We start from the raw sequence: 15,930 nt of genomic DNA, 5'->3' as shown, positions 1-15,930 counted from the left end.
AATAAGAAGTTACCAAAACCAAAATAAACTCTTACTTTTGAGATGGTTCCATTCTCTTCCACCAGCAGCGGGGCATTGTTATTGACAGGCACGTGATCCGTTTCGTCATGACAAAGGCAGCAGAAGAGACTGTGGAAAATGCCACGACTACGGGGTTTCTTCGTTGAGGATGCAGCATGTGGAGGGGTACCTGGGAAACGAGAAGCATATCATATCATACCAACAGCTACCCTGCTGTTCACCATCATATAACTTTGCATACACGATACACTCAGCTAGTTCCGACAGCTTATGCTCGTTATAAGATGAGTGTACTCAGATGCGGATATAAATGACTGGTCTTAAATTACATATTATCTAAACAGCTGAGTGCCAGCATCAGAATTAAAAACAAAATGGAGAACTTGAAACAAAAACTGTAGGGGACACAGAAACAGCAAGTAAAATAGAGTGTACCATAAATTAAGGCCAAATCCAAAGCATATGTCTAAGTCACATGTTGAAATATTGATTAAGACAAGCAAGATACTTAACACTGCAGTAAAATCTTTCACTGAAAGCCTTAGCATATTTGGTGTTTTAACTGTATAGAACGAAATGGCGTCTATGAATTTCTAAAAGGGTGGAGTGAAGGTTTTATTAATAGGAAACACATGTATGTCACACCCATGAGTTCCCCAAGACTTACCCCATACTCTGAGCTTCAACAACTTACTTAACCATACTTCTGACATACAACAACAATGTTTTTAGTCTGGGATGGTTTGAGGAAAAACTATGGGGGAAAAAGGATGTCAAACTGCTTTTTGCACACTTGTTCTGCACCAATTAGTCATCCACAAAAAAAAAAAAAAACAGCACAAATTGATTTTACTTTGCATCTTTGCTTAGAATTACTCAAGTAAGCTCACATTTTACCTGATTTCAATTTTTAATAGCCCACTTTTTTCCCCACAGAGAGTTTCAATAGGGTCTCTAAGCGGTCAGAGGAAATATTTTTAGAATTTTAAAGTTTTTACTAAAAAAAAAAAAAAAAAAAAGTACTATTAAAAAGAATTATTAACTCTAAAGTTAATTGTAAAACTGCTCTGGCACAAAAAATTTTGTAAAAAGTGATGTACAAATACATTTTTAGAATAGGAAAAAAAGACACATGATTGCATTTCAAAAAGTAAATCCTTTGCAAAGGGGATCATCATAATCAGGGATCCATGGACTCCCTGGCATCAAATAGTTTGAAATTCGGTGTCAAGAGTAATCAAACACTACATTATTCTAAATACCCATGTCTACTGTTTGCTAATAAGCAAGATATTTGTCACCAAATACAGCAGACGGAGACATAGTATCCATGAATAGTGACACATTACAGGGAATCCACGTGATTATGGATCTATGTTGGGCTCGGGGCAACAGCACAGCCCTAAGCAACTTACAAGAGCGAACAACAGCGACGAAAGCTGGACTTTGCGAGACAAAATCTTTGACAAATTAGGCTGCGGCCAAGACAGCCGAAGCAGCTGTCAACAGGGAGGATAATCATACAGTTCAAAATTCAAACTTAAAGCTCATGTATCAATCAAAGCCGTTATAAACAAGTTGTTAGAACATATTGTACTTTCATTCAGTTACTCTGAGAGCCTTATTGTAATGGTAAGAGTTGATAATCAGAAACTGAAAGTTTTATTTTAAATTTAGCCTGTTAGATTTAGCTCCGTTCTGACGTGTCCTTCAACATAAAAGTTGCCCTTAAAACCAAACTTAACCTAAAGAGTATATATGCCATGAGCTGCCAACCCATCATCAGGATATAAAACACGTCTCTTGACCTTCAAACATAAAATGTACATTGACTTGTCAATGGTGGCACACACGCTATCCGTGCATATGACCCTCTGGAAATATCCAGAGAATCTGACAGGCCGTAATAGTGAAACATCGCCAAGTGAGCACACCTGCATCCCGGCACAGGTCACGAGGGCGGCGGGTCTACAAATGTGATGAAAAGGGCAGGTGAAGAGGACTGAAGAAACTGCATCCATCTCTTCACTCTGATATCACACATCAGAAGGCTTTAAATAGCACCCCCGGGCAGCTGTTGACAGTGGTTAGTGATGGCATTCTACATAAATATAGACCACGCCATAAACGGAATCGCAAAACAAAACTTTGTTGTGTTCCCAGCGCAGGGACAGGAGGGAATGGCTCAACCATATGTTTATCTCATGCCGTACATATGATACCTTGATGGATACCATGATGAAAGGCTGAAAAGCTGTAAGCTATTAGCCTGGAGCAACAAACTTGAACTTGTAAACAGAAAAAGATCAAACAGAGACTAGCTAGCAGAGACGATTCTAAGGAAAACTTGATTCCTTCGTATTCTGTAATGAGCCAAAGGCCTGAATGCACTTCACTTCTTAAGAGCTGATAATAAGGGTACAGTTTTTTCACTTTACCCAGGTCAGTTTCTAGTCACATACTTAAGGGTAGCTTATCTAAGTCTCTTTTAAAGAGGGTCTTCATGCTATTCCAATCCTGACAGAGAGAGGCCACACAGCGACTGACTTTACGACCGTGACATGTGATCCCAAGTTACAATCTCACAACTTGTTTCACGCCACCCCTCGGAGGAGGAGGACAGCTGATTTGGTTGACATTGCACATACTTTACACAAGTATAATGAAAGGCTCTAGACTAACTTATGAAAGTATGACACTGGTGCCACCAAATTCATATTCTAATCGTGATAATTTCTGCTTCTCTCAATTAAATAAAAGTTAATTGTCATGATATTTGCCCCACTGATTATTTGTCCTGAAAATGCGTTTAACATTTTTTGCAGACATTACCGTTATCTTGCATTGGTAACAAGCCTCCACTATTTTTCCTGCTTGGGGTTGCCAGATGTCAAGAGAATAAATCCCCCAAATGGGGCTTGTCTCTTAAAAGCATACATTTTCTGGCCAGTATTTTACTTAAAGGGTTAGCTCACCCAAAAATGAAAATTCTGTCGTTAATTATTCACCCTCATGTCGTTCCACACCCGTTAGACTTTCGCTCATCTCCGGAACACAAATTAAGATATTTTTGATAAAATCAGATGGCTCAGTGAGGACTGCATTAACAGCAAGATAATTAACACTTTCAATGCCCAGAAAGCTACTAAAGATGTGTTTAAAACAGTTCATGTGACTACAGTGGTTCAACCTTAATGTTATGAAGCGACGAGAATACTTTTTGTGAGATTTGCTGCCACTAAATCTGCGAGCGAACCTTCTCTGTGATGCACTGTAATAAATCCAAACATGATTCTTGATCATATTGTTTGCAATAGAGGGTGGCTGATAGTGGATTTTTACTCCATAAAAGTATTTATTTCTTTTTTTTAAAAAAAAGGTATATATTCATGAATACTGAATATATATCATAATATAGATAACATGCATTCATAAATCCATCTGTTGCAATCACAAAAAATATACACACATATACAAATGATATATACACTACTTAAATCTCAGTTTCAACAAATGCAAAAGCTGCTAAAAGCGGTAAAACCCACCCACCGCTTAATGACACAAAGCGGCCAGTACCAGAAAGGAAACACAAGACAAACAGAGCAGATCGTAAAATGACAAGTCTTGCTGCTTGGATTAAACTCAGAGAGCATGAGAATCCCTCTGGGGGCCCCAATGAACTCGTTCTCCCTCCCTATCTTTCTCCCTCTCGCACAACCTCCCTGGAATCCAGCCATGCGTCTGGCCCATAACTCTGCTGCACTGTGCCCGGCCAAGCCAAAATAGGAACAGGAAGTGTGAGGAAGTGAAGTAAGAGCCGCCACAAGGCAATGGAAGGCCCACACTGAGCCTTCATTGTGTCCCGCCTCAGCCAGATCGTGTTTCACGTGCAAACAAAACAGGTACAGAATGGCAAAGGCCTGGGAACACCACGCTGAGATAATCCACAATGCTGTGCAGACAGGGAGGGATTCCGATTACTGACCACATCCACTGACCCACTTCTCTGAGGCTGTAACACCTTCCTAGACAGGAAATAACAAAAAGGGATATTTTTGAAATATTAGGAATATTTGGCAAATGCATGCAGACTTGCCAATGCAGCCTTGGCCGCTGTCAATCCCAAACATGGAGAAATGACTAGGGCACAGCTTTGAAGCTCTGCCTTTCTAAAAATACAGTACTATAGCAAAGTAGAGAACAGGTGTTCCGTCTCCATGCCGAAAATGTATCCGATAGTCCTGGACAATGTCTTGGCACACTTTCACAGGGTCACACTAAAAGCTAAGCCTCAGTAAACAACATTATCCAGTAACATATCTTCTATGTCGCCGCATTAATAAGCGCACCCAAATTAATCCAGGTACTAAAATGTTCCTTAGCTCAGAGACCAAGCCATTAAGAAGACGATTACTGAATTATGCAAGTCCGGGTGCTTGTGGGGCCAGACACAACACGTCAAGAGTTTAGTCTAACTCCAGTATCCAGGAAAAGAAGTCAGTCACACGCTGATTTAAAGGGTTAGTTCACCCAAAAATGAAATTTCTGTCAATTACTCACCCTCACGTCATTCCAAACCTGTACGGTCTTCTTTCATCTTTGGAACACAAATTAAGATACTTTTAAAGAAATCCAACAGGTTTTTTTATCCCCCACAGAAAGCAACGTAAATACCATCATTCAGGGTCCAGAAAGGTATTAAAGACATTGTTAAAATAGTCAACAGTGGTTCAACCTTAATGTTATGAAGCAATTTCAATTTCAATTTCAATTTATTTATAAAGCACAATTAAACACAACTGCTGTTGACCAATGTGCTGTACAAAATAAAAACGACAGAATCACAAAATAAACGACAGAACATCGAAACAGGACATCAACATCACCCGTCATATAGAATAGGACAGATCGAATAAAACAGTTTTTAACTTAGATTTAAAAATGGACAGAGTTGAGGCAGTTCTAATATCCGTGGACAAACTGTTCCAGAGTTTTGGTGCCGCTATTGAAAAGGCTCGATCTCCCCTGGTCTTGAGCCGCGATCTAGGAACCACTAAAAGCCTCAGGTTGGCAGACCTGAGAGCACGTGTAGGCTGATGGATTGTCAGCAAATTAGAAAGGTAAGGTGGTGCTAACCCATTCAGCGACCTAAAAACTAATACCAATACTTTAAAATGTATCCTATACTGCACTGGTAACCAATGGAGTGACTGAAGGACAGGAGTTATATGTTCTCGTTTGCGAACTCCTGTCAGGGCTCTGGCAGCAGCATTTTGAATCATCTGAAGGCGATTTATGGACGACTGATTAATCCCCAAATAAAGAGAATTACAATAATCAAGTCTTGTAGTGATAAAACAATGTATTACTCTTTCAAAGTTTGCAAATGACAGAAAAGATTTCATTTTTACTAAGGTTCGCAGCTGATAAAAACTGGACTTCACAACTTGATTAATCTGTTTATCGAGCTTTAGGGCACCATCCAACCACACGCCCAAATTTTTCACACATGGTTTATGTGTTTAAATTATAAACACATAAACCACACATCAATTTATGTGTTAATGTTATGAAGCGACGAGATTACTTTACCAAATAACAATTTTATTCAACAATCTCTTCTCCTGCCTGTCAGTCTCCTATGCAGTTTGAACTGAATTTATCTGACCATACAATATCTCAAAAGAAAGAACAGAGCCTCAGCTTTTAAATGACAAAAAAATTATTCTAGCTTCATGCATTCTTCTTTTTACCATCATAAATAAATGTGGAATGAGAATGTGGGTGAATTTCATAAAAAAAAAGCAACAAAAAGCTGAGAAAATCACATTTTTGTCAAAGACTTCACCTAGATTACAGGTCGACCGATATGGTTTTTTCTATGGCCGATACCAATATTTAGAAATCAGGGCAGCCGATGGCCGATATATGATGCTGTTTTTTTTGTTTTTTTTGGCCAATATGTTTGGCCGGTTTTCTTTTTTTTCCCCCTTTATCTCATAAAATTGAACAGTAAAGTAATAAGAAGTGATACAAAAATTGCTTAAAATAAATATTTATTGAACAACACAAGCCTCTCCAAACAGTCCACTTGTATAATTTAAACAAAAAAATAATGTATACGTTAAATATTAAATACACAAAACATATAATCAAAAATTTAGGCTTTGGATAAAAAAATTAAGTTTTAGAGCACAAAATTGGCCATCGGTCCTCTTAGCATGAAAAACTATAGTTTTATTCAGAAATCAACAACTACGGCAGGATCATGTGTTCCACAACAACGCTTAGCTGCTCATAGATGCGCCCGACTATTAATCTACCTAACCTGCAGCACAATCGACCTCTAATCTGGATCGGATTCAGAACGATGATCAAAATATAGATCAAGTAATTTGAGTACATCAACACCCCCAAAGCTTCACAGTCCTATAGCTCGTCCTGGATCGATATTTCATTCGGTAACGTTAGGCAGTATTGATTTACATGCTGTTGAATGCTTGATGATCGCATTATTTTACATGTCCATAAGCAATGCTTCTACCGCTTGTTTCTGCTGCTTCTTCACGTTTTTGGATCCGGAGATTCTGTACTCTTTCAGAAGATGAGTAATAGCACCTCCTACTTTATAACAGCGAAAACATGGATTGCCGGAAAAACTCATCAATGACAAGGAAACATTGTGTCATAAATGATGGAAAAATTCAGTAATGTTTTGCACTACGCCATTATTTTGGAAAAAGCAAAAACAACAAAGTATTAATTGAATGAAAATATTGGCATGGGAAAGTAAAAATCTGCACCAGTGGTAAAAACATTTTCCTTACTGATGAGCTTTACAAACTAAACCGCACTGTCAACATTCAGCATTAGAACTTACTATGAATAACACCAATTTCCGCCATGATCCTTCATCACTGGCACACCCCAAACTCAGAGGTCAAAGAAAATTCAGAGTTTCTTACTGGTTATTATGACTTTGTAATAGCGTTCATGAGCGCTTAACATGTAAACAGAACACAACCATTACAACACAATCTGAAAGCAGTAATAGTACCTGCTAAATTGAGAGTACAAATACTCAAGACAAGAAAATCCAGGGATTCCTCTGAAGCATCGGGGCATGTAGAAACAGGCCACACGTGAAAAACTGAAGCATAATGCTGGACTCACACACATGATGTGATGACTACCATGTTTACAGTACATGACAGAGCATTAACTGAGTTACTTTGATGTCGTTCACCTTTAAGAACAAACACGTAATTCAAAATAAGTTTAGAAATGAATGTATAAAAAGATCTCACATCGAAGACCACAAGAGCGTCAGCATATACACCTCAAGCTACAGCACTTTTGCTAGACAGGCCAAGAAAGGGACCCAATGCATGATGCAAGCACACCCAAAAGTTTAATCTATGACAAAATCCACACATCAACAAATCTGACCACAGATTATAAGCACTGCTGGTAAAAATAAAATGTCATTCTATTTTGAGAAGGAATCAGTCATTTAAAAATATATTTACATTTTAAAATGTATTATGCAGGGGAAGGTTTTATATATGAATTGCAGTAGTTCAGCATTAAAAAAAAAGAATGATTGTCAATAAACAAATAAACCTTAGTGAATCAGCATGCAGACAATTTCTGACTTGGTTTTTTTATGCAACATTATTTTTTCATTTTCTTCCATGTGCATGTACTCAGTCAATACATCTTCAACTATATTATCTCATAAGAGACAGACCAGCATACATGTTTCCATCCATCTATTTTTATGCACATTTTGGGATATCGAATTAAAAAAAATTCTGGATGGAAACACCAAGATGTGCATGGATTGCAAAAATGCACAAAAAAACAACAAAAAAAACCAACAAAAAAGAAAACGTATGCACTCAATTGACTCGGATACATTTTTATCTGAAAAGAAGACATGCACATAAACTATGATGAAAACACATTTATTAAATAAATCCCTCAATGCACAACAACAACAAAAAAAAACCCTCACATGATTTTGCCTCAAAAGTGATTGGATAACTGGACTAACCAGTGGAGCAGTTTCATTGCACAGCATCTCAAATATTGTTTTAGTTATTCTGAAATGCCTGAGCCAATGTTGGTCATCAGAATGATTTGGTATAATGACCTCCCAAAACCGTCTCACACGACTGCGTTCCCAAACACCAGGCATTCGCCTCCGAACGCAAGATAACATGATGGCGTTAATTGCTTTTCATCTACGCGCGCTGAGATGCATTCAGTCATTTATGATGTAGGAAAAAAGAGCCACAGTGGCTTCTCCGATTGCAGCAACTTCCATGTTTATTAGATATTTTGCGCCAATTTCCCAGGAAGTGGCGATTTTGTTCTCTTGAACAAAACACATTGGATGGAAACTGCTTTATTTGCAAATGTTTTCACCAATAATTTGTGGTTAAGACAATTAAAAGCTTAGGTGAACTTAATGAACACAACCGTGTTTTCTGAATGATGCCGACTACACTAAGAGCCTGGGGAGGATCTTTTGTGCACAAGTTAAAATCGCAACTTTTCACACTCATTGAGAATCTTCCCACATTAATCATTTGCATAAAGTAATTTTTCTTGACATTTTTTAAGCTCCTCCTTATGTTGCTCGCAATTGCCAATTCTTATTAAAAACGTCTGGGCAGTTTATTGACGCAAGTCATTTTTAGTCCAATACCACTAAAAAACTCTGAACGGAAAAGTAAATGGCTTTGTGAGGGATGTTCAGAGCATAAAGAGTCAATCTGAAACTTAATATCACACATGACTGTACAGTCAGTAAATGCTCCTGATTCCTTTTCAACCACGTCATACTTCGCCTTACAAAACAATCTGTTTCTTTTTACATTCATAGGGGCAACCGGATATGTAACTACCCAGTTCAGCAACATTCTCTAGGCACGTCGCAAAGGCTTGTTGCTCTTTTATTTTTTACCATAATAGACCTTCCTATATATTATAGTGCATCACTTTCCTCTACATGTTATAATTTGGATTTGAGCACAAATAATATATTACAATTAAGTTGCATTTCTAGGTAAACGATCAGTGCTCTGGGTCTGTCCGCTGTACTGAACCTGCTACAGGGAGTGGTTTTCTTCAAATCTTTAACAAAAACACAGGCCTGTAAACCATCTCCATCTCTGTGTGCGCAAGAGGGGAAAAAGGAGTGCTGGTGAAAAACACAGCGGTTGGAAAAACAAGCAGTGAGGCTGACTGCTATGGCTTTACCCGTAGCAGATCCTCCCCAGGCTCTTCGTGTAGTCGGCATCATTCAGAAAACACGGTTGTGTTCGTTAAGTTCACTAAGCTTTTAATTGTCTTAACCACAAATTATTGGTGAGGAAATTAGCTAAATTTAAGCAAACGCACTACATAAAAAGCCATTGCGTTCTCAGGAAAACATCAAGTTTTTGGCAGAATATGGGAAGTTTTGTGTGGAGTGATGAATCATAATGAAACACGAGTTGCATGGTGATGCTCCAGAGCGATGCCTTCGAAAATCTGCTGAGAAATATAATAATAAATGCATCTCTACCACAGTGAAGCCTGGAGGAAGAGTGTCGTTGTTTGGCGAGCCTTTTAGCTGCTGGTATTGATGAACTACTTCACTGTGAAAAGTCATTAGGACTTTTCACACTTGAAATGGTTAACCCTGGGTCATTCTAAACCCTGGGTAAACGGAATCCTGGGTTATCTTGCTTCACGTTTAACACCGCTCATAATGTAAGAATTAACAATCAATCCTGGGTACTCGTAAGCTGACGTTTCACATTGTACATTCCTAAACCCTGGGTTAACGTTCCTATTTGCATATTTGCGGTGTCAATGTCATTGATTGGATAAACGCAGCATGCAACCTGTTTACATAAGCTCTAGCATTGTGCATCCTCGTATTGCCGACTGTACTACCGAGTTTATACTGAATGGACATTTCGGTCTATAAAAGGTAAGAAACAGTCTCTTTTTCACTCACATTGTCACGTTTTCTGTCAGCATTCAACATTTTTCCCCTCAAACGCTGAATTTATTTACAATGTGCAGTGTTTCCGTGACCAAAGCAGGCAAATATTAGTATGTGACTGCTAAGCCTCAAGCTGTAACATTCTAACACTGCATCGTTTCACACTGTACAAGTTTGCCACCGCAATGCGGAGTTAACACTGCAAAAGCAGGGTTTCATAACCCTGGGTAAAAAGTGGGGCTAACCCTGCTTCTAAATTACAAGTCTGAAACGTTCCTTTACCCGGGGTTAAAAGAGGTGTGGAATGACGATAACCCAGGGTTAAGCACAGTGTGAAAAGCCCTATTTAATGTTTCAGAGTACAGGAGAGTATTGCAGAATGTCTTGCTTCCCACAATTGAAAAGTTGTTATTAGGGATGCTCGATATATCGGCCACCATATCGGTATCAGCCGATATATGTTCATTTTTAATGTTATCGTTATTGGCCCAATAAGAAAATTTGATGGCCATGGTTGTTTTGAATTGCTTGAAATATGATTGGAGTCACTTCAAAAGGGAACAGTTAAAGTTAAAAGATTAGTCCACTTTCAAATATTGATAATTTACTCGCCCCCATGTCATTCAAGATGTTCATGTCTTTCTTTCGTCACACAAGAAATTAAGGTTTTTGATGAAAACATTCCAGGATTATTCTCCTTATTAGAGATGCACCGATCAGTCTCACTTCTTACCGATTCCGAGCCGATCTTTTTTGTTACCACCAGCGGCACAGGCAATAACGTCAAATGCGCGTTCCCGCTCTCTTCTCTGACACGATGAAGTGACACACACCCGCGCGGGCGCCTCCTCTCTCTTTCTCGCCTCATTCGCTCCGGTTAAATAGTGCTTACTGCGCATAATTTTAGTCATTCCCGCAGGTTTCGCGGTCACACCGAAAGCGCGCGCTCCACTGATCTATATTAGTGAAGCGAACAAGCCACGCTCAGTCTCAAACAGAGTTAGAAGTCAAACAGACTCACAAGTACCAAAATAAGCGCCTTCCTGCGCTCAAACTGTCAAATACATACACAAGTATGTCAAAACCAGCGGCACAGGCAATCTTGGCGAGTATACAGATAAACACAGTCAGTTTTGAATCGTTAAATAGCTAAGAAAGTGAACCCATGTCGTGTGTAACAGTATTGGGTCCGTTGAACACCGTTCATAAACTCTTAAAGGGACAGCAGTCCAATATTCCTGCTGCTGTCTGTCATGTTAATCAAAGAACAAAAGACAAAGAAAATCAATTTCAGCTCTTGACTGAATACGTTTTATAACTTTAATGGTAAGAATTGATCTGTATTAATATTTACAATAAAGACTACAGAAATTAAGGTAACCAATGTAAAATAAAACTGAATGTGTCATTTTACATTTGATTAGGCTACTTTAATTTCTGTAGTATTTCTTACCTGAATAGAAACCCAGTTAACCCAAAAAACTTAGTTTCATAGCTCTCTTTATTCTATTGCATTGCATTTATTTGAGCTGTTTATATTTTATTACTGACTTTTACTTGTTTTTTTTTTTTAATGAAAATAAAACTTTGCATTGAAGAAAAGTAGATTTTTGTTTGTATATGTTGTCAATTATAGTTCTTAGAAAGAAAATAGGAATCGGCAAAAATCGGTATCGGCCGATCTCACTAACAAAAAAAAACCGAAATCGGAATCGGCCAAGAAAATTGCAATCGGTGCATCTCTACTCCTTATAGTGGAATTCAATGGCCTCCAAAGGGTTGAAGGTTAAAATTACAGTTTCAGCGCAGCTTAAAAGGGCTTTAAATGATACCAGACGAGGAATAAGGGTCTTATCTAGTGAAACGATCGGCCATTTTCCAAAAAAATACAACTGTATATGCTTTATAAACACAAATGATCGCCTTGTACGTGCTTCCGCTTTCTGTATTCTTCAAAAAGCTTACGCTGTATGTCCTACGCCTTCCCTATTCAACTTACGGAAAAAAACTAAACCGATGACGCGTTCGTTCCGTCTTCCTGACAGACGGTGTTTACGGAGCATGACTGATGATCCAAAATAGCCTAAGTTGACAATTAAAAAGAAAAACATCAATACACAAATAAAATATATTGTTTAAATTATTATTTCCTTTAGTTATTATTTTGGAATTAATGTAGAAATTCTTAAAACACTAACTTGATGAGATTGACTTGGTTTTGATAAATACAACATTTATACTTTGTTGATGTAAAATTACAAAACAGAATTGTATTTGGATTATTTTTTTTCTTCTTTGATGTAATGTAAAGTAATGTTCATTTAACAAGGAAGATGCGTCAACGTTAAGAGTAATGCACATGAATTTACATCGATTCATAAATAAATAAAAAATGTGCCTCCTCATTTCAGAACATCACTGCACGCCACTATACATATATACATTTAAGATTTTTTAATAAAGACATGGAACTTTCATTTCACGGCAAGACGCTGCGAACGTGCGTCACTCTTTTACTTTCGTTTTCAACAGTATTTCTCTTTAGAAAAAACCAATCAAGAAAAGCATGTGCCTAGAGCACCTCCTAGTGGTCATTACATAAAACACAAAGGAAAACCCTACATGAGATATTGCTTTATAACTTAACAGCTTTAACTAAAAATATACACAAGCTTAACTAACAGAAATGAAATAATTATATATTATATATAATTATATATCCAACAATGATGTGAGGAAACAGTGGCAAAATATAAGTTTGAAGGCTGTTAAGGAAATGTAATTTAGCCAAATAAGAACTTTCATTTTAAATAAATATTTTTTATTCCTTTGTGCAGTGGCTCAGGAGAGTCTTTTGAGTCTGTAAAAAAAAAAAGTCAAACTTAAAACCAAAGATTTTTTGAGGTAATGTAATCTTGTTAAAACAGATTCAAGGTATCGGTATTAGTATCGATATCTAAAATTTTTGAACAATACCCACCCCTACGTGGGACATGGCTTTTAATGGTGAAACTTTTGTTATTGTAATCAGGCTCTCAAAAATGATATAAAAATTTGGATTTAGATTTAATCAGCCAATATATCGGTTACCGGCTTTCAAATATAAAGAATTATCGGTAACGGCCAAAATTTTCATATCGATGCATCCCTAGCTGTTATCTAAAGAGGAATGATCAGATGTTATTTTTCAACAAGACAATGCTCCTGGACAAACTGCAAAGACAACCAAGAAGTGACTTAAGAACAAGTTCATCAGGCTCATGTTTTGGCCAGGTCAGAGTCCAGATTTGAACCATATAATGAATATTTGGTCTCACATTAAACTCCAACTAGACATTTTTCAACTACTCATGAACTGTTTGAAGCCATTAACATTGAGTGGAACAACATTGACTTCCTGTAAAAAGCTGTCTGCAAGGCTTAAACATTTAAAGAAAACAAAGGGAAAGTCTATTGCATGCTAAGCTTCTTTATCTACAGCATTTGTGCAATCCTTGCTAATTTCCTGACCGGTTATTTGTGAATAAAATGGTTAAGACCGTTAAAAGACCACTAAATATTTAGCCATTTTTTGCTTGCCCAAGAGTGTGTATGTGTATGTGTATGTGTATATGTATATATATATATATCATTATTCATCACTGACCAAACAAAAGAGAGAGATGGCTAGATATACACTGTTTACATCACAGAAAGAGTCAAAATATTTTCTCTGAAATTCTATTGAAATATGAGTTTAACAATCAGAAAAGACAAGCAAAAGACATTTGTTTCCCTATAAAGTTGTTGTAGCCATACTGTTTTCCTGAGAAGTCAAATAATTGATTACAGGGTCACTTTTCATCTAACCTTTGACCTGCAAATAGTGGCCAATCTTGCTTACTGTGACATATTATGACTTATGACCTTTCAATAATTCTACCAGTCAAACTACTGATTGATTGCATGAAATCTTTTCATCTAAAGTCTTAAATACTTGAACCATTAAATACCACCACTTCCAGTTTTGTTATTTAATAATTTTGATGAATTTATGATAATCCTAAAACGTAAAAAAAACTCAATTAACAATACAAAGGTGTGTCCAAACTTGTAAAATGAAACTGAATACTACTAACATGTCATCTAAACGTTTAATGCATCTTTTGCGCATACTACAATACACATGCAATTCTTGTACATTCATTCATTTTTGCATTGACACCACAGCAAATAGACAATCTAAGCATCAGAGATGAGATAAGGGAGTCTGGAGTCAACAAACAATGACTACTACGCATTAGTATGCAATCATGATAACCTGAGTAGAGACTCTGGGTCAATCATTATAGGATAAGTACATATATATAAACATAATTTAACTGGTTAGCTGATGTATAATATGACAGGTTAGCTGATGTACTACAACACACTACAAAGTAAACAACGTTCCCTCAGACGTCAGTGAACACTGTCATCGTGGACACGCCCCCTCCACTTCAAAGCCTTCGCTTATATTTATACATATATATAAAATATAAAAGTTGTTTTGCAATAAAACTCAAGTTATAGCACACACGTGATATGTGCTGGGTCCTCATTGCATTATTATAATAAATGGACGTATTTATCCAAGTCATGAACTTTCGAAAGGGGATATCACATGTTTTTGTAGGGTTTTGAGGTGCGGAAATGAGTGTTTTAACACCGAGTTTTCAATAAAGTCCAGTTAATGCGACGCTGATGCACATTTGTATCAAGCGGCCGTCGCGCGCCAAACATTCATCAAAGGAGTTTGACATGTGCCGACTCAAAACTTTCTCTCGACTCACCTCTGTCCCGCAAAGGAGCACTCGTTTCTTCATCTCTGCTCACTTGCGTGATGATCGAGGCGGACGGGTGGTCCATGAGATCCGTAAAGCACGTAAAATCGCAACTTAAAAGGGTTTTCCGTATTAAAATCTTTCCGCTGGCTACGATTGAATTGAAAAAAAAAAAAGAAAAAAACTCCCTGCAAATGCCCCCTAAACTCTTTTACCACTTAAGAACATTCATAATGCGAAACCATACGAGGCTGAATGTGATGTCTATGTTTTCATAAGTTATACGACAAAAAGAAAATTAAATAAAAATAATAATAAAAAGTTAAGTTCCTGGATGATAACTTTTCACAACATGGAGTTCGGCTCTGCTCTCAATTTCAACATACAAACATGGAACTCGGCGGTTTCAAGGCACCCTTCGTCTTAAAGGGGCAACGACACTCAGGGAAGACTGAACTATGCAAAGCCACTTTGAGTTTATGAAAGTGAAAATATGTTGCGAATCAGTACAGCACAAATTATGTTCAGCTAATTTTTTTATTGTCTTACAGTAATATTATTATGTGAAACGTAATATAAAAAAAGTAAAAAGTAAATGATGCTGTTATAATTATTATTTTAATGACTTTATAGTATTATACAGTATGTAAATACATACTACACACACACACACACACACACTATTATAGGCCAGGTTTAAAATGCAATACGCTTCTTCTTTTTTTTTTTTTTTTAAGTAAAACAAATCACATTTCACATTTGAAAGATTCTCTAAGATTTAATTGTATAGTTTTGGTGGGGTCCACTTAACTTACAGCATATTTTTATTAAACAATTTCGTTCAAATCATTAAATATTTTCTACGCTTTAAGTATTCTCTTTTGTTTATTTTTCTTCTTCTTTCACTTGAACTGGATAATAAACCCGACTTTCTGTTTGGAACAAAGTGTCCTAATCGCTTGGACTCGGACTTGATTAATATGCGTTGCCCCTTTAAAATCTACAAAATCCAACACGCAAACAAAGTTTAAAAGATCTCTTGGCCTCGGCGTAACAGAATGCTCAGTTCTGAGTTAAAACCGTTTTTTCTCACGTCCGACTGGGAAT

The 15,930-nt window shown here is 37.1% G+C and overlaps 1 protein-coding gene across 2 annotated transcripts in view; it reads right to left on the bottom strand.

Moving 5' to 3' along the window:
- Positions 1-15,223, bottom strand: part of ctdsp1 (CTD (carboxy-terminal domain, RNA polymerase II, polypeptide A) small phosphatase 1) — a 31,179-nt gene extending 15,956 nt beyond the window's left edge. The window contains exons 1-2 of one of the 2 annotated variants that reach the window (XM_048194448.1): positions 14,833-15,223; positions 36-190 (exon numbers count right to left, since the gene is read on the bottom strand). In XM_048194448.1, coding sequence (XP_048050405.1) covers positions 36-190; positions 14,833-14,908 — 231 coding nt within the window. In that variant the 5' untranslated portion in view covers positions 14,909-15,223. Of the gene's footprint in view, positions 1-35; positions 191-10,754; positions 10,948-14,832 lie in introns of those variants that run through there. The other variant, XM_048194447.1, reaches the window with a different exon arrangement.
- Positions 15,224-15,930: the final 707 nt, after the last annotated feature.

The sequence above is a fragment of the Megalobrama amblycephala genome, linkage group LG6, assembly GCF_018812025.1.
Source record: "Megalobrama amblycephala isolate DHTTF-2021 linkage group LG6, ASM1881202v1, whole genome shotgun sequence".
Classification (NCBI taxonomy): Eukaryota; Metazoa; Chordata; class Actinopteri; order Cypriniformes; family Xenocyprididae; genus Megalobrama; species Megalobrama amblycephala.
Note: the sequence above shows the minus strand (reverse complement) of the source record. Positions and strands in the feature narration are given on the sequence as shown.